This window comes from Pezoporus occidentalis, unplaced genomic scaffold (assembly GCF_034315485.1).
Source record: "Pezoporus occidentalis ecotype Australia unplaced genomic scaffold, CSIRO_AGI_Poc_V1 ctg361, whole genome shotgun sequence".
Classification (NCBI taxonomy): domain Eukaryota; kingdom Metazoa; phylum Chordata; class Aves; order Psittaciformes; family Psittacidae; genus Pezoporus; species Pezoporus occidentalis.
In genome coordinates this window covers 110,747-131,237 of record NW_026915603.1, presented here as the reverse complement: position 1 = coordinate 131,237, position 20,491 = coordinate 110,747, and the positions used below count along the sequence as shown (strand labels likewise).

The following is a 20,491-nucleotide window of genomic DNA, read 5'->3' as shown; positions in this document are numbered from 1 at the left end:
GGAGGAAGATCACAACCAAAACATTAAGTGATTGTCTGTATATACATGGAACTTTCCTACTCTTACAATGATCAGGAGCTTCCTGACCAATCTCTGTGAGCTTCTAAAAAGATGTTTCATCTCAACTCCACAGTCAAACAGCTATGCAGCTTCTGGTCAATTCAGGGGAATAAGAGTGAGCACTGCCTGCAAAAGAGTGCAGAGACACACTCTGAACTGGATAACCTGTTCAGAAATCCAGAGCCAGGCACCTGACATTGATAAGCACACAGCAAGGGAATATTTCTAAGAACTGATCAGACATCTAATTTAAATTTCTGTCGCTCCCAGGAAGCTGGAATTCTGGACTGCAATAGAGTGCTTGAATAGAATTGCCTTTTTTTTTGTGCACGTGTGCATGCTTTCAAGTCCTCTATTCCAACAGACTGATACTTTCAATAAGTGACTGGTTTAAAATGGGTTTTCATCAGTGCCGAGTGTCACACTGTGGAATCTAAAAGTGAACGCATACTCAATGTTTCTGTTTGAGATTATCAATAAAAGATAACCACTAGGATTATAAAGGACAATAATTTAAGATTAACTACAATTTGTTTAATAACTTGACGTCAGGCTTACCTTCCTCTGTCAGTGACTGAGAAAACAAGCAGGAAACCTTCCCCTGTCCTCATGTACTGTTCACGCATAGCTCCAAATTCTTCTTGTCCTGCTGTATCCAGAACTGAACATACGCAAAACACTGATTACTATAGTTCATGCCCTTAAGAGTATAGACTAAGAAAAAAAATCCTTTCTAATAGAATTATAGCCTCTCCTGTCCATCATAACTCAGCAGAAATCACCTCTAACAGAGAAAAATCTATCAGATTTTTGCTAAGATTCCCAACAAGTTCTTGGACTGACTGAACAATTCAAGACCTACCAAACAAACTGAATAACAAAGCTTGGTGGACTTTGGCTAATTCACAACCAGCTGAAACGGATGGAAAATGCTTATAGAGACTTGGTTGAGGTGCTGATTTGTCCTTAAAGAAATCACTGGCAAGGGAGAACTGAAACTTTTAAAGCAAAGCATTTATATTGCATTTGGAAGAGACTGCACACAACAGTCAAGTGATGGGCTTTTCACTCCACCATGTCACCCAGGTAGCTGCCAAGAGTCACATAAATTCTCCTAATTTTGTAGACGCTACGGATTTGGGAATAATTCTTCACAAAAAATGTCCAATTTGCTTTAAAGATAGACACACATACTGAAGACATAAGCACTTCAGATCCAGGGTATCTTACTAATAAAACAGAGGTAGGTAGCTTTTATAAGCCATACACTTACATAAACCCCACATGCTGCACAGTTGTTTACCTGCATTACAGTTTATGCATATAGATGTAAACACAGGCACCAACAGCTACAGGTTGTCAGTACCACGCTTTAGCAAGGCTACTTACTGTCCAAGCGCGCAGCTCTCTCATCTATCACACATTGCTTGGTGTAGGAGTCTTCAATTGTTGGATCATAATCCGTAACAAAATAGGACTGCAGAAAATAAAACAAGTTTGTGTGTAAGAGAAGCACATATAGAACACTTATCGAGTAAGATGCTAAAACCGTACGCTTGGCAGCTTTGGGAAGATGAGCAGGTTTTACCCATGTACAACTGTTTGCCACTTTACCCCAAGAGTTACAGTTAATGGCTCCCGTATTCCTAGCAAACACCCATAAACTGCAGATATTACTAGCAGAGCCACTGAACTTACTGGATTCCCACAGAATTTCTAGCATTTTCTCGAGACTTCTGGTAACTCCTAGAATTTTCAGTTTCTAGTGGCTCTTTAGGTCTCTAGTAACTGCTAAGTTTCTCTGAACTTCTGATAAGGTTTTGAATTTCTGGGAATTCTCAAAAGTTTCCAGGATTTCCTCTCCTGCTCCCAGAGCCAGTAATTTGTAAGTGCCAGGATTTTCCCAGCTGTTTTTAGGATTCCCTAGCAGTTTTATAACAATTTCTAGCAACAGCTCCCTGCAGCACAAACAGCACTTGTTTTGTAAGGTGAATAAAGTTTAGTGGATTATTCCTGTTCCCAGGATTTCTCTCCTGGTTTAAATGACTAAGCACACACCCCCTTCTAAAAGACAACTACTGAAAGCAGAAAAATCCATGGAACGCCTGTGTCACTCATTCCCTCAGCACAAGGCTCTACCAGATACTGCCAGTCTGTTGTTTATCACCCAAACTGCAGAGCAAAGCACATCCTGGTACATCTTTTCTAGAGACTGGGTGAACCAGTATCAAATACTGGAGTAACAATACTATCTGAGGACAACAAGGTTAGATTTCAAAGGAAGACTTTTTAGCTCGCATGCAGCTACAGCAAAGTTATTTTAACCCAAAGCTAAAGCACGTTGGCATAACAAATCTGAATTCTGATCAAGTTCCTCCCCTCTGTGCCCAATGAAGCAGGCATTGGTGACGTGTATACCCTGACAGTTCAGAAATCAAGCACACTGGGCATGTACACACCTAGATGAAAGCCACCGTAACTGAAGGCATACTATCTGAGTACATTACTCAGTCCTGTAAGCCAGTAAGGAAACAGGAATGCTTTAAAACTACATAATGGCTCCTAGGAAGCAAAAATAAGGGCTGTTGTTCTTGTATTAAGAAGACATCACCAAAAATAGGGTGCATCTCCATATTCATGTCAGAATTAAGAGTTCTCTCTGAAGTGTCTTTCCCATCACACAAATTCAGAAATACCAACAAGACACTACTCTGTTCCTCTAAACTTATCAAAGGCAAGTTCACAAGCGTGAACTTGCAGGGGGATAGAGAAAGTGTGCAATACAGCACTAGCCCACTAACCTACTCCAGACACATCACGGCCAGTACAGAACAGAGTGAACTCAGTTCTTGCAGATACAGATTTACTAGTACGGACATATTTGTTCTTCTCCAGTTTCAATTTGGAGTTGCCCATGGGGGCTGGCTGCAGTGCTCTGTCCTGACTGCACCCAGCTGACTCCCACCATTTGGGCACATCTGCACTAGGCTTCTTGTCTAACAGTGTGGACATGGGCTCCCCCGCAAAGCTCATCAATCCAGCTGCAGCTGCCTTACCGGGAGGAACACATCACCAGTTGTAGCACACTTCACCAGCTATGTATACTATACATAACACAAACTCATCATCACGCAGTTGGCTACAGGAGGACTATGTACAGGTTGCTGTTGACCTATTCATTGAGATCTGAGGTGTTGGTCGATGAGAAAATGAACTGGAGCCAGCAGTGTGCCCCTGCAGCCCAGAAAGCCAAACGTACCCTAGGCTGCATCAAAAGGAACATGACCAGCAGGTCAAAGGAGGTGATCCTGCCCCTCTACTCTGCTCTTGTGAGACCTCACCTGGAGTACTGTGTGCAGTTCTGGTGTCCTCAACATAAAAAGGACATGGAACTGTTGGAACAAGTCCAGAGGAGGGCCATGAGGATGATCAGGGGACTGGAGCACCTCCCATATGAAGACAGGCTGAGGAAGTTGGGGCTGTTCAGCCTGGAGAAGAGAAGGCTGCGTGGAGACCTCATAGCAGCCTTCCAGTATCTGAAGGGGGCCTATAGGGATGCTGGGGAGGGACTCTTCATTAGGGACTGTAGTGATAGGACAAGGGGTAACGGGTTCAAACTTAAACGGGGGAAGTTCAGATTGGATATAAGGAGGAAGTTCTTTATTGTGAGGGTGGTGAGGCACTGGAATGGGTTGCCCAGGGAGCTTGTGAATGCTCCATCCCTGGCGGTGTTCAAGACCAGGTTGGACAAAGCCTTGGGCGAGATGGTTTAGTGTGAGGTGTCCCTGCCCATGGCAGGGGGGTTGGAACTTGATGATCTTAAGGTCCTTTCTAACCCTAACTATGATTCTATGATTCTATCTGGCCCCATACTGAAAAACTGCTGACCCCTAGAGCAGAGACACTGAACAACTCTGCACATCTCCTTTGCATTTTATGTAAACACCTCTCAGGATACACCTACACAGTAGTTTCAGTCACCCTGCATCAACAGCACCACTGTGGAACCAGCTACCCTTAACTAGTAATAACACTAAAACACAACCATGTTCCCCTCCAGGAAGTATAAAACCTTAGCAATCTGTCCCACCAGAGATACCTGTGACACACGAGATGTTGCAATTCACTCCTTTAATAACATGTAAGTCAATGTGGTCATTTCTGGATATGAAATACTCCTTGTTTAAAACATTCACCAGGATAAGCAATCTCTCCCCTCCAACCCTTCCCAAAACCCCACCCTCAGAAAACAAACAAAAAACCCAACAAACCACAGCCCCAGAACTTAATAACAGAGTTTTTGAGGAATTAATTTATTCATAAACTATAAGTTAGGTCTCAAGTCTTCTGCAGCCTTTAACAATCTTTGAAAGATGGAAGAGGAGTTCATTTATGCTAACATGCAAATAAAATAATTTACAAAATCTGAATTTAGAAGGAATGATCACAAGAAAGGGAATTTAAGTCTTATGTTTCATTAAGGAAAGAGAAAGGGATATTTATAAAAAAAAAGAAAACAAAAATCCAAACCATGAGGTAACATGGTATATCTAGAAATTCAGGGTTGTGATCTGGAAGATAAAAGCACACACTCCGAAGTTACTCCCTGTCCCTCTCCTGCTTTAACTTTCAGTTCCATATCCTGCAAAATTCAGAGTTACTGTCCGACCTTTCACATGCATAAAGTGGTAAAGTATGCCAAGTTTTAAATAAAAGGAAGAATTTGGAATCAATTTACTTCACTCTCATGAATTAATATTAGTAGACGACCTAAAGAAGCAAGTTTCTATCCAAGAAGGTCAATACTTTTCACTGAGAGAGGTCAGAAGAAAACCGTAATAATCTCAGAGGAATTCTTCATATTTTCCTTATTATTTGTCCAAGGGCCAAGAACTGCAGCATGTTCTGTAATCTCCAAGGCATTTCTGTGATTCCCTCCACCCTTTTTGGTTTAGTTTTTTGTTTGTTTAACAAAAGGAAGCTACACACAAAGTGAGAATGCCAGACTAGCTACAGAGACATGGAACAGGGTTCCTCCCTCAAAAAATGGAACAAGAGTAAGATGTCCTGATCCAGCATCAGCCACATCTCAAATTCAGGATGAGCAGATGCCAGAGCTCCCCCATTTAACAGGCCACTTATGTGCAATTTCTTCCCTCCCATGGAGCTGCACTTCCAAATCTGCTGTCACAGCCACTCCAGGAGAGGTTTACAAGGCAATTAGTGCTGTGGTTTTACCTCCAGGCACTGGACAAAACTAACGTGCCTGAAACAGCTGCTGGTTTTGAAGGAGTCTTTCCAAATTGCACTGGGACTATTTGCCACAGGGAGTACGTCAACCATAGCTTGCAGGCCTCATTCAGTCAGGGTTGATTTACAAAAATTAGATGCAGCAGACACAGTATTTATCAGTCTGCACAGAAATGGACTTTACTGCTGTAAGACTGTTAAAAGAACTGAAGCACTTCAGAAGGCTGTACCTTTACTTCTGAATGCAACAGCAGGAAGGTGCCTGCACACCCAACAAGCCCAAGATTATATACCTGCATACGTAACTTTGTAAAGGTCAAGCAGTTTGCAGCAAAGCTGCTTAGAAGACCAACAGGAATGCAATTCCAGCAGATGCAAACCATTGCCAACCTACTGGTTTTAAACTGATGCTGAGTCCAGATAAATTGGAAGAGCATGCATGCACCATAGTGTGTGAATACTCAGGCCTGCCTGCTGTTGTCTCCTTCATGAAAGCGGTATGTGCAAGTCCCAACACTTCAAGTCAGTCGCCCTGCTAAAATACTAAACTACCAGAAAGCTAAAGCAGGTGTCTCAGATGGATGCCGCAACACTCTAGGGTGATCCCTTACAGACCAGTTTGTCAGATCTGCTCTTCCTGGAGCAGTTAAGTTTCTATGATGAATCATAGGAGCCAAGTCACAATTCGTTGGCTCCACTGCAGCTGGATATTGCCTGCGGGAAATAATTAGAAGAAACTAAATTTCTTCTATGAAGATAGTAATTTGAACACGCTCTTCTGTTACACCACTCCCTTAATCACTAATGGAATCAAGGCTCTTTTCCACCCACCTCCAAGAAGGGAAACAAGAAGCTGAGCCCAGTAGTCTCATCAACCATTCAATTTACCCAAAATATTATGCAACACGTTTTCTAGGTTTCCTCTTTCTAAGACTGCTGAGACAATCAAGTCCAGTGATGGGAAAGCCTGCCAAGGATGCAAGCCGTTTTGCAGAAGGGGAAAATTGAAACAAAATCTCAACAGCAACAAAAAAAGCTCATCTCCACACCATACACCACTTGCAACTGGGCAACCCACCACCAAAATCCCTTCCTATATACATACTTGTCATCTTAAAACACATTTCAAACACAGTCTCCTGACCTTAGCAGGAGTTTCTACTTTCGGAAGATGACACTACTACACTGAACACTGCTCTAGCAGTCTTTCTCCATTTAAGGTAATGGCAATCCTTAAATCATTGTTTCAATCACTCAAGTCTTTTGGCAAAGAGAACATGTGGAAACCTGCTTTCAGTTTATCATATTCCCCCCTTTGTTATGCTGCCTTCAATATACATAAGGGAATTCTTCCATTAGCTGGACTCATTTACAAGCTCAGGAGTCCCACTCCATAAATTAATAAAAACAACTACCTAACTAAAGACATCTTACATTGAAAGATGGAGAGCCCCAATCCAGTTTCACAAGTTTTATGCAGCTTTTCTCATTTAGCCTTTTAAGGTCATCAACAGTCCACAAACTGAAAAAACACTGGATTAATTTCTTTTGCGCCAAAATTGAAGTTTTAAGGCAAGAAAGAAGTCAGATACTATCAACAGGGAACTGCAATAAGCTGCAGTCCAGAGGTTGCATAACGTGCTTCCTTTTATCTTTATACAAAGCTTTAAGACCATGCAACAAAAGGCAGCCCTGCACAATGAAAGCACACCACTATGAGTAAGTTAAAGGAGTGGTACATGCCAAAATACATATTCATCCTTGCTGTGTCTATAATCTTCATTTGTATTTACTAAATATATACTTAATATTTCAAAGAGCCACTAGTTGCTTAAATTTTTTCCATGTTTAAATTTTTGGTTTCAACCGAGTGAGGGTAAGGAAATACAAGGGTTTCCTCCAAGCTGAAGTTACAGACCAGCTCTGGATTTAAATAGCATCCACAATTTCAGCATTGTAAATAGCCCAAAATACTTCCTAGCTATAATTTGTAAGTTAGAACTTAAACCAAACATGCTGGTAAATGTTACACGCCAAAGCTTTGGCTTTAGACTTGAGTACATTCCCAAATACCCAAAATACATGATCTCAAGACATTTCCAAGGCTGTAAGTGCTACTTGACAGAGTATTTCTTTTGGCAGTTTCTCTTTAGGCTATCTCTAACACTATCATTTTTTCTCTACGTTTTTCCTTGTTTCATCTGTGCTTCACCAAGAACATTTGTCTGCTCCTGTCCCACTCAACAGACAAAGTTCAATTCACGATCTGTAGTGGCATGTCCTCACCATAGGTACAGAACAAATAACCATACCAGCTGCAGCTCTATCACACACCACAATGACCAGATTAGAAATATTTCACCCAGAAAAAGACAGAAACCAGACCAAGTTCTCTTCTAAACAGCTTTCTTCATTCAAATGAGTATTTCTGGAATTTGTTCCAAGTCACAAAGTCAGTGCCTTAGTGTAAGACTCCAGTGTCCTGGCCAGTTAGTAGGACCGTAAATGGACACCTTTTCTGTCTGAGGTACTTGGCTACACCACAGAAGTTTTCTCAGAATATGAATTAAGATGTAAATGACTGACTGCATATATCAGTTTGAAAGCTTCACTGCTTTGCCACCCATGGAAATCTTATAGCCTCCATCTTCAGCTCTTCTACCTAGAAAGAATGTCACGAGAGACAAGTCCATACTAACGTGACCACAGTGTCACACTGCACCCTTCTCCAGGCTTCAGAGAGATAAGAGACCATTCCAAGGAGTTTTAGTCTATGTGTCCATCCCTGTTACTAGAGATTCAAACAAATGCAATTATCATCACAGACATTTTCTTAGAGAATGGGTGGCAGTAACCTGCCATCTTGCTCAAGCATCACCCTGGCCCAGGTCCAGAACCAACCCACCCAGAAGAACTGGTAATTAAGCAAAGCAACATTAGAGCATCAGCACCTTAAGAGATTAACCAAAGAACCTCCTTTTACATCACAAATGAGGTCCCTCAAGTCATTCCTTTTGAAATATTTGAATTGCCTCACTGGAAAACATGCAGGAAAAAAAACTGTACTTACTTCTGGAAGCAAAATTAAACCCAGAATGCATTCCAGAATAAAGGAACAGAAACAACAAAACATACAAATTTAGTATTTTGCAGAGCCCCATGTACTTGGGTCACAGGAAAAGAAATACAACCCCCCACACCACTGATTAGATAGCCTTTGACCAGCTTGTTAAATACCTAATACATACCTTCCCAAAGCAGGTGGTTCACTAGGACCTCATGTTTTCAGGCATGCCTAATTGGTTGGTGTTGGGGGAGCAGGAGATTAATGCTCCTGGAGTTGACAACAGGCAGTGCCACCTCTGCAAAGGGCTTGGACACTGCACAAAACCACACCACAAAGGCTGCAGGAGGTACCCACAGCAACACAGCACTGTTTTAAACAGAAGTGCCTGAGATGGCGATGAACAGGCTTTGCTGGCGTAAACAGTCACACTTTGTAGAACAAGGTGAAGTACTTCGGTGTTGAACATTGGGGATAGTGGGGACCAAAGGCCTAGAATTATGCTGATAAAAGACCAGACTGCAGAGATACTGAATAAAACATTGGATCATGCTAGAGAAGGCCAGGTATATCCCACTCCAATTATCCCATATTCATACAAAAGTTACTTTCTTTTAATTACACAAACAGTTAAGAGTACCTGTTCCTTTCTTCCAAAAAAACATAAATTAAAAGACAGCAGTGTGTGTAAATAATTGATGCTTCCCTCCATTTACACTATTTCCCACTGTTCTAATGTATATTGCCAGCATTGTTATGGCTATCCAGGGAAATAGTAACTTGTAACTACAGTTACTGCAATTATCCAGTGATGTGAAACACTTGACAATTTCATGAACAGCAAAAACTGAGACACAAAGAGAGGAGACGATTAAACTAGAGAAAGTTATAGCAAAAGACAGATGACATGAGCCCTATACAAACTAAACCCTTTGGAAATTCATATACAAGTTGAAAAGTTCTTTTATTTGGTCCTGAAGAACTAGCATTACACATACATATAACACTGATATTTATTATTAAGTACCTACTTCATCACATCTTAGTAGTTCTGTTAAAGAAGAAAAACACAACAGAAAACGTAATATTTTTTAATAACCCTTTGTGGCCTCAGAGTGCATCCATTAGATTACCCCCCAACACATAGCTCGAGGACAGGAGGGATACAGATCTTAAATACTGAATAAGATATGGTAAGATGCAAAAATCAACATCCGACTTAAGTTTAGGAAAGTCTTCCCCTTAACCTTTTTATGCAATGCATGGATTGTAAAGAACTTGCGCCTGGCCTGGAAACGCTAAACAAAACCTAAGTTAGCCCTATTATATGACCACATACTCTTCCTCTTTCCACTCCCTGCCCTTTCATATATACAGTGATCATTGAACGAGCACATCAGATGAAGAAAACTGTTAAAAAATCTGTGCTCAGCGCACAGGTATATTTACCGCATATATCCAAATATAACACAGCTTTTTTCTTTATGTCCTTTGTTGTGGTCACTACCCCAAGTGCCTAAAAGCAAAACTAACTTTGCTTCCCTCACAAGTGTTGGGAAACATGAGTTAGGATAGAGAGAGCAAGGGGAGAAAGGGCACAGAGGATAAACCATCTTCAATCTTAAAACAAATACACATACCTGAGTCCTGTCTACACACCTTTAATTTTCATATTTCCTAATTGAACACTTGAACTTTGTAACCATAAAAACACTCACTTCCATGATGCTTCTCTAGATATCCATACACTAATAAATTCCACAGATATTATCTGCAATTCAGCAGGATTAACTCACTTTAGGGATTTAAGAGTTGGTTCTGAGGCATCAACTTACTGTGCAGGTCACACAGTGGACTGAGACTCAGGAAGATGAGACTAAAATGAAACTGACTTTTGTGCTCTGAAAGGGAACATCCATCTGCTCTTTACACCTTTCAACACTCCTGAAAAACTACCTGACACTTTTTGGCCTTCCCCTAAATGCTACTTAGAATAAAGCAGCTTACCTTTTTCAACCCTGCATGGGTTGCAGCAGAACAGGAAAGAACCTCCCTTCTTTTTGCTTGCAAAATGGCTCAGGCTTGCATGTAGAAATCTGGAGAGTTTAAGTGCTTGGGCAGATAATTACAAGATTCCGTGAAAAAAACTAAGAATCCCCCCAGTGACAGCACATTTCCCTGGGGAAGAGAGTGTCCTTGAAACATAACTATGTCAGGCTCTCAGTTCACAGACAGTTTAAGGAGTAACTGTTACAGCAACTTTGTTGAAAAGTTAAATGCCTTTCTGCTAACACCCTGCCAAGCTTAAACATAGTGTTGGGTAACTTGTAAAGCATTAGTGCAGGCCTCAACACTTAAACTTGATAATGCTAAAGGTCTTTTCCAAACTAAATGATTCTATGATTTTATGACTCTAATTATAGATAGAGTGGGTACTAGTTACATACACGTAACATGCGAACACCTTTTAAAACACTATCTTCTTTAAAAACCAGCAGACTGATAGTGGTTTTAAAACAGCTTTCATCTTTTAAGTTCAAGCTGAATCTGCACTATGCTTACCTCTTCTTTCAGTTACGCCCTTAAAGCTCTCCACACTGTACATCAACTCCGTATTAGCAGCTCACCAGCCTGTGAATATTTGCTTCCAATTTCTAATTCTCAAATTTCTCAAAACCAAACCACACCAAACACCAAGTACACTCACAGAGACCTGTTTTAGGCAATACACCAATTAAAATTTGGCCTTTTGAATACTTACTTCCTGGTGATGTAGATCAGAGAACATACCCTTTCACTGTCTGTTAAGAATTCTTTGTAATGCCTTGAATTAATGCCTTTTAATGCCAGTAAGCACCTACAAAATTCTTTGAAGGCAGCTATGTAATTTCTCAAGTCGAAACATGTCTGACTGTAAAATGTACTCTATACTGCAAGCATAGATGAGTCTTGACTTCATTTAATTTCATTTTTGCTTCACAGTAAGTACATGAAGCAAAAAATGTGCAAGATGCTATGTGCAAGAACTATGAACACACCAAGTGCTTAATCTTCCTGATCTTGGCTACTTGCAATTAAAGGAATGTTTAAAATATTCACTACATACTGTCTTTTCATCACAAAATTTTATCAGGTTCAGACAGTTTTCAGCACAGCAGTTCCCACAAGCTCTTCAGGATGAACGCAGGTTTTTATCTCAAGAAGCCCATGATGTGTTTTAAAAAGTACATATCTGATTTTAGGATATGTGTATAACCAGATAACAGAGACTATAGCTATTAGTGAAAAGAAAGTAAGAAAGATTACTCAAAAAATCCCCTGGTGGGGCAGAAGTAAAGTCAGTGGAATATCTTTTCACATACAAATGAAATCATTAGAATACCTCGAGGTACATGATGTAACGTAAGAGCTTTTGATTTAAAAATGTTAGTAACAGGGTAAGACTTACAATCAATCAAAACAGCTCTTTACTTCAGTAACTTAAACCTAACTAAAACACAGTAACAGACTTCAGGGTAGAGACTATGAAGAAGCCCATGTTTAGGGCATTTACAGCCTATAAAGAACCCATTTCACAACTCCTTGAGGAACATACCGGAAGAATTGAAATGCAAATTGGGAAAGTTAATTCCATGGCAAAAAAAACACAACCTCCTGAGGAGAGTGCAGGTGTTCACATCAAATCAGAACCTTTAAAATAGGTTCAAGTTGCAAACAAATTGCTTGTTAATTTGACTGTTTGGATTGTCCAGCCAAGGTTATGGACATTTGGACCCATACTATTAATCAGTAAGAAGTTTTTCTAGCCCAAACAAGCCAGTAAAACAAAGCCTCTCTTCAGATACACTAGTGCATTTTAGTAGTGGTAACTCCTACTTCACTTTTTAAAGTACCTGAAAATGGTTGAGCCCTGGGACTCCACAGCAAGCTAAGGTCAAAAATTTATGAAGTTAATACCCTTAATTCTAAAAGTAGGAAGTAAAGATCTGTTTTAAGTAGTAAAAGCCTTTTCCTGCATTTGCCATTACATTTCAGTTCTCTATATAGACAGGCACTATTGTCAGTTGTGTAGGTTTGCAACAGCTGGGAAGCAGATGTGGGCTTGGACCACAGTTCATCAGAAACACCCAGGTAAAAAGCCTGAGGAAGTTCTTCATGTTCTTGCTCTTAAAACATTTGTTTAACATGGAGATACAGCCAGGTTAACTAGTCCATTAAGCCCAGAGCCTATAGTTCTCTAGAATGATTCAAGTTCAGATTAAGTTTTTGCAGTAGTATTTCAAAATACAATTAAACTACATTAGCAACCTCCTACTACTGGAAGGATGAGGTTTTGTCATCCCCATTTCTGATCTTCCACCATGGTTCCCTGCTGCCTGCAACACAATCAGGAGACCAGCAAGTTCATATTTCCTGCTAAAAACTGCCAACTGCAAACCACCTTTATATGTCCAACCACTTCAGGAAAGCTCACAGTATATCACTAAAAGACACCTTTTCCCCCCAACTCTAATATATATAAACAAAAAATAAAAAAAATAAAAAAAAAATATTTGCTTACATATAGGCTTATATATGCATGTATGTAAAGTGCCAAACGGGGACTGAAGCAAAAGACTGAAGCTTCCAGCAGATTTCATCATACCATTCATTATGTCAGAAAAGAAGACGACACAGAATCACTAGCACCCAGGTAATTAAAAGTTCAGATAACACTTTCAGAGCTGCTAATACATCTCATTTATACTGAAAGTTCATTGTAGTCATAGATAGCAATACACTAGTTCCTGTCCTATAATTATGCTGTTGTTTGGGTTTTTTTTTCCTATTGCCACAGCTGATTCCATGGAACTTTTGAACACCAGCTTGGACAACATCCAACATAAAAACATTCAGCTTCATTAGCAAAGTCTGAAGTACTTTATTTTTCAAAAATTTATTGACTGATCATTAGAAGCTAATTATTTAGTAAAAGCTACAAAACAGCACTTATATCTAATAAGAACTATTGTGTCAGCAGATAAGCACAGTTCTAATAGCTTTATTTGCCTAAATTACATATTTATTCAACTCCAACCTTTTAGCCTGAGACTAGACTGTCTAGACTCATTTTGCAGACTACAGACAATTATTATATTTAATTTTTCAAAGTGCCATAACCAGAAGTGCCAACAACTGCAATGGCAGCTGTGTTTAGCCACCTATTTTCATTAGAAAGGCTAATTATTACTAGTCTTCCCCCAAAATCCTCACTCAACTAAGTGAAATACGCAAAGCAGTAATCTTCTGAGACATGAAAATTTTAAATGATAATAGAAGAATTGGTTGCCTACCTATGAAATAATGGACTTCAAGCCATTCAAGAGTGCCAGCATCTGAAGCTGCATGATGCACGTATCATGTTAAAATGCGCAGCAAAATCAATTAAAGTTACAAGATACTAGGCAACTTCTCCTTAGAAAAAACGTACCCAAACAGCTTGCAGGTGGCAAGCTATCAACAAAAAGTTCATGCTAAATAGTAATAACATGCTAAATACAAACTTTTAACAAGGCATTTCTTAAGTTGTCCTTATACCACAACAGACATGGCGTGAAGGCTGCACCAACCCATGCTGATCGACCCAACACATATGAGCTCCACGCTGCAGTTCCATCAGCCATGGCAGCTCAGCAATTAGGAGCACTTACACCAACACCAGGCATTTTTGCACATCTGTATCAGTCATCACACTGTATTCTAAATGAAAATGTGTTTTCTGCCTCCCAGAACCATTTCTCAGAAGTCTGTGGCTAAACAGTAAAACCTCAGATAGGGTGAGAATTTGTACTGGCCAACAAGTGTTTTTTCCATGTAATATGACTTTTAGATTTGGCAGTTCCAGACAGAACCTGCACATGGGCTCCCACGGGGACCAGGGAGAAGAGAACACCTACATGCCAGTCACTCCCGAGTCCAGCAACAAGCTCCATAACCTTAATGTGCCCTCTGCAAAGAAGCTTTTCAAGAGATTGACATTTCAGCATCAGGTTTTTAACGCACACATCAAGTACTCATAACCTCACTTTGGAATTTAGAACCAAGCAACAAAAAGCTTTAAAAGAGTATTTTTTTGCCTTATATCTAACCTAAGGTATCACATTAAACCACTTATTTGTGAGAGCAGAAAGGAGGGAAGGGGATCTCTTCCAAGGTACGGCAGGCTATGTAAGCCTTTTCACGCTAGGGATTGTGTTCAGATCTTCCTTGCACACAAGCAGTCCCTTTGTTTCGTTTCACTGCTTGGGCATGGCATTCAACAGATCCCATTCTGACAAAGGGGAAGGAAAAAAAGAGCAGACTTGGTCATTGTCAACAAAACGTAGCAGAACAATGCGGTAAGTTATTCCACCCTCAAGCAAGACGGAGAAATCCTACCCCATATCTAAGCAGAAATACCTGACACAGATTTCAGTGACGCAGGCTGGCCTGAAATCATGAGGCATGATGCCTGTCAAAAAGCACAAGTATTTTAAACAGAGGCTAGTCTTACTTAAGTAGACACTCCTGCTTCCTAAGTAGTGGTTCAAATTAGTATCACTATTTTCAAAAACTCCAGGTTTCTATAAGAACAAAATATAAGAAATCCAATATTTGGAACTCAAGGAACCTTCAGTATGGACTTGTGTAACTGAAACACAGCTTCAGCTGGGCAAACCACTTTGAAAAACGTAATACTGAGTATTTTCCATTACAGATACCAGTAGAGTACAATGCTTTTCTTTCCAGCCTAATCAGTATTTGCAGAGAAGTTAAATCTTAATGTCCTTGGAAAATGTGTTCATAAGTCTCTCCTACTACCAGCAGCAGTAGATTTCAAGATCAAAGGTTATGGCTCCTTCACATCTGACAACAGTGTAATTCAGACTGGCTTTCTCATCAAGTAGTAAGCTCCAGTACAGTGCATAGTGAACAGGGATTGTTTACAATAGGAAATGTATTTCATTTCTGACCTTTCAGAAGCAAAGCCATGTGTATTGGAACTTTGACATCAGAGACAGTTAGCTTAAGTTCCTAGAAGAAATGCAGAAAACTTTAGAGAAAACTTTATCCAAAATAGAAGCTAAAAAAAAAAACCAAACAACCACCAAACAAAAAAACGAACCAACCAAACAAAAAAAAACAACAAAAATCCCCTCACCCCCCAAAAAAAACAACATCAACAACCACCAGCCACGTGGTTGGGAAGGCTTAGAAGTTACTACTTTGTCTGGCATCAGTGTGTTCCACAAGCCAACCCAAGCAGACTGTTCTGCAGTAGCTCCAGCCCCCATGCTTTATTTCTCTGTTTTGAGGTCTGTGCCCATACCTGTGCTACACTTACATCCATGCCTCAGTGGCACAGAGTTGCTCAGAATCAGTGATTTCACTTTTAAACCAGCAAATCTGCAGACTAGCACCTGAAGTTTCTGCACAACCTAACAATTTCTGTGCAACTCACCCCCAAACCATAGTTGTTTACTCTTAGCTGAAGGGTAATCAAACTGGGCAGTACCTATTTTACCCAAATTATTTTTTGTAGTGTGCATGAAGTTGTATCAACATCAGAATCACACAACAAACAAGAGTGAGATGTTTTCCAGTCAGAGGATGCATGCATGGCCCCCTTTCACTCACCGAGGAAGCGGCTGCACACAGGCACACCCCAGTAGCAGGGCGGTCATGAAGACAAATCATTCACAACAGGAATGTTTACTAGGGAGGTTGACAGAAGCACGTTCTTGAATGGCATTATCATCCCAATTAAGGGAGACTTCAAAAGCACAACACGACCAACATTGTCACAACTTACACACAGGGAAATGTGTACAGACTCAAACTCCAGGAACCAGAAACTTAATGACTTGTTTTACAGTTGCTAATCCTGACATGTGAGCAAGATTTCATAGCGCAGAACTGGTTACAAGCACTGTCTTGCTAAAATTAGCTTGGTAGCTGATCTAAAGGGAAAAGGAAGCCCCAGTAAGCACAATTCAAATGCTCTTAATCAATTCTAGAATTTCAGCCTCGGTGATTTTAAAATCTAAAGTGAAGAGAGTGTCAATGAAAACATGCTTATGTTCAAGTTTCATTAAAAATGCTTTTCCCTTCATTATTCAGTCTACACTTATAAGCAAGCAGTAATTTCCATCTAAATATATATATATATATATTTACCAGCAAAATATTTGGTTATACTAAAACTAACCGTAGTGTTTCTTCCCCTTTGTCTCTGCACCTGCAGGAGTAGCACCACTCTTTGAGTCAGCATCACCCCAAACCACAGGGCAGGGAAACATACAGGAAACTCAGAGCTTACTTTTTGCTTGGAATAGAGAGATAGATATAACCAACACTATTTAACACCTACATCATTAATAATGTTAGATTAATATTTCGCATGATCTTTGAACTAGAGGACCTGAGCAGTTAAGTGTTAATCCTGTTTTTTATACTTTTAGAGAATATATTACCTCAATCACAAGGACCATTTCATCTCAGTGAGATTATAATTACTCCCAAACCCAGTTCTGTTATAACTAAGGCAAAAAATAAAAGCATGTCCTGAAAGGCACCACCCTCATTCAATTATCAAAATCCAGAAACAAGGCATGCTAAAGACAAGCGTTAGCAGACTTGCTCTCACGTTAAGATCTGCTTCACTAACAGCGCCACAAACTACAGTTTTATGTGCAAATACCTACTCTGACATTACAAAAAGCCACATCTGTTATGAACCACATCAAGAAACTGCAAGCAGACTTTCAGCTGAGGTGCTACATAATCAAACCCCACATGCAGTCAACAAATGTTTTTACAGTACGGCCATTTATGGTAGCAGTAAAGAAGGCAAATGAAAGACTGCAGCAGTTTTACACCAAGCAGCACCACTTCCCATGGTGGAGCTGATTCTAAGTAACAAATAAAAACCATGATTTGCATTAAACACTACATCCACAGGCAATCCCTTGTTCAGGGAATTCACAGTTCGAGCCAGAAGCATTTGCTAGAGTCACATAGACATTAAAATCCCATTTGTTGATGATACCTTATTCTTTCACATGCTTTACTTCAGGGAAATACCCCATCCCAACTACAAGAGGACAGAACACTATCAGTTCACATACAACAGAACTCAGCTCAATTCACTTAAGCAAAATATTAACCTTATCCTTCTGCAACATTGCATCTTTCTATGTTTATCTGAACACATTTAAGCCCCATTTTCTGTTGGCATCTGTTACTAAGAGGAGCACAGCTAAACCTTCAAAGCCGTCCATGTATATCCATGCAAAGCCTAAAGGACAGCTCTTTTATCAAATTTCATTTGAATAGACTGTTAGTCTCTCTCTCTCTCTCCTGCAACTCCCAATTTCAGTAAAGCACAATCTTGTATTTTAGGAGGCTTTCAAGTTTTAAGGGAAAATAAGGGGAACACACACCACTAAAAATTTCAAGCATGTTATTCTCCTACACCATACTCATGTTGACTAGTTCATCATCCCATCCTCAAGACTGGCAGGCTTTTGGATTTTTAGGTTCATTACAGGTGTGATCTTCAAAACCTCAAGGTTTTAAGTTTAGTAACAGCATGTAGTCAAGATTTGCTGCGGGGGTTTCCAGCAAGGTGATTTCCCTTCTGTCCCCTGTGTGCTCTCATTCTTACAAAGAATTTACATAAATTCTCAAATAAACTTGTTTTCTAAACTTACTCCTGCCAGCCTGCACGGAGCAGACAGATCACATGATTGACTTCACCTGCATTAGAGGATACATGCTGACTTCTCTATATAATATTCCTTTACAGACATCAGTTCAAAAAAAGTACCACTGTCTGGAAAACACAGGTGCGTGAAATTAATATAGGTCATGAAGTGCATTGGTAAACAGATTATCTAAACCATGTACAAGTACGATCAAAATGAGGACAAAGGCTGATGAAAAAAAATCACTCAATCATGCTAGTCATATTTCTCCATTTTAGACAAGTTGGTTCTACCGGGCCACTCTCTCTCTGATTTTACGAACACTAACTTGTAACACATCTTCAGCAAAGTAAGCTACCTTCTTCAGGACAGATTCTGTGAACAGACACTGCCACAAAAGCAACTCAGTAATTTGTTCACTACTAACATATTTTGCCTTTAAAAAACAAAAAAATTACTTATACCAATATTCTTAGAGCAAATAAGATGCTCAGAAAGGAGGATACTGGTATGAATCCAGCAAAAAGCAGAGAAAGTATTAGATTTCTACAGAGGCTGTTAGCAACTTACAAGGAAGATCCTTTTTGCTTAATTATCTTAAGTGAGAAGTTGTACTTCCACTATCAAATGCCATAATCATTTGCACTATGCTAGTTTACAATCTTTCAACTTGTAAGATTTTCTAGGAGGGAAGCCATTACTGAAATGTAACCTTGGTGCTCGCAGCTGCCTTTTGGACTTCTCCAAAGCAATCCATCCATTCCTCACCTCATTTCTGGAGACCATAATCCAAGAGGAGGCTGGTACTACAGTGCAGAAGGCACAGCATCAGAAGAATTAGCTATCCCACGCAAAGTGCAAGAAAACAACCCAGTAGTTTTGACAGAATGACATAGGGCAATTATAAAATCCCCAAACAAAACCAACAGAAACAAAACAAATTCAAGTTCTCCTCTCTGCAAGCAAGTACACATTGATAGAAACTGAGCAACTGATAAATTACCTGAGCTCAATTAATAAACATGTACAGACATGAAGAAGTCATACCAAACTAACCAAACTTACTGCATGCCATAGCCATTTAGTACTTTAACAGGTTAGGAGCACTTGAAAAAGTGGCAGTATCATATATCTAGTAGGGAAGACAGCTGCAGACATCTTGTCCTGAAGGAAAGAACATACTCCATCACCCAAAAGCATTCATTTTCAGTAAAAAAAAAAAAAAAATATATATATACAGCAACTTCTAAATTCAAATTGTAATGAGCAATATTTTTCCCTGGTCCAACAGGCACATGCAATAAAGTATGACTTTAAATAAGTAGAGAAGATCATTATTTGATTGTTTTCTTAAGCAAAGAACTTATGCAAACGTTTTGTTTAAAGGTGTAAGGAGGCAGAAGTGCTGTGAAAGCCATCTTTAAATGTGTGAGTAGTGTACAAAGACCTTCAATTTGTCTACTTTAGAAGAAGGTTTTAGAATGCATGGGGTTTGATCAGAGGGGTTTTTGTTGGGTTTTTTTTTTTGAGAAACCTACTGCTATTTCCGCTCCCATATTCTACCAAGTAGCGATCTTGTGGTAAAGGCATTCAGTGAAGAGAAAACAGAGCATGGAATTCACAGGCAGACAGCCTTCTGCACAGAAACCACAGGAAAGCACATTAGTTTCTCTCATTTTTATAGATTAGAAACAGGTTCTTCAACTTTCATCATACTTAGAATAATGGACTACTCAGTGCTATTCAGAATTCCAGTAATCACAGGTGATGTCTCTGGACAGGCAGTAGATCACTATGACAAGCAGAAACTCTACAGAACACCTTATCTTATTCATTAACTTGCAAGTAGCCAAATGTGAATGCACCTCTGAACACAGCATTACCATCACACAGCTCTGCAAGCTTTTAACATACAGCTAAGCTAATGTTATTTACAAGGACAGGGCGGATGCTGCCAAGAAAAGACAAGTAGTTTCTCTTTTGAGCTTTCTTCCAGCATTATAATGTACTCTAAAGTTTTCTAGACTCATTTCCTGTGCATGTGTTAAAAGCCATCTTTCGTAAAGACCAAAACTCAAAACTGGTAAAATGAGCCATATGCACTACAAACTTGCTGAACAAAATCAAGACTGTATTAACGTGTTGTTGGTTTGGGGGCTTTCTTTAGAAAGCAAGCAGAGTTACAACAAAATTCTTTTCAAATACATTTTGGCACTGACAGCCTACATGCTTCAGGTTTAGGAAATGATTCTCAGATCCTGAAGACAAGACATAAAATGAATCTAAACGTATCTTCCTATGAATTGCTATGGTAGCCCACTGCCACAAGAGCAGGCAGCCACTGGTTTGCAACAACACACACTCAACAGTATTAGCATGGAAGCTGGCAAAA

The 20,491-nt window shown here is 39.7% G+C and overlaps 1 protein-coding gene across 3 annotated transcripts in view; it reads right to left on the bottom strand.

Annotated features, from left to right (window-relative positions):
- The window catches only part of RRAS2 (RAS related 2), a 44,399-nt gene that overhangs the window by 11,464 nt on the left and 12,444 nt on the right, over positions 1–20,491 (bottom strand). The window contains exons 1-3 of one of the 3 annotated variants that reach the window (XM_062630939.1): positions 15,367–15,390; positions 1,450–1,537; positions 619–721 (exon numbers count right to left, since the gene is read on the bottom strand). In XM_062630939.1, coding sequence (XP_062486923.1) covers positions 619–686 — 68 coding nt within the window. In that variant the 5' untranslated portion in view covers positions 687–721; positions 1,450–1,537; positions 15,367–15,390. Of the gene's footprint in view, positions 1–618; positions 722–1,449; positions 1,538–14,524; positions 14,550–15,366; positions 15,391–20,491 lie in introns of those variants that run through there. The other 2 variants (XM_062630938.1, XM_062630940.1) reach the window with 2 other exon arrangements.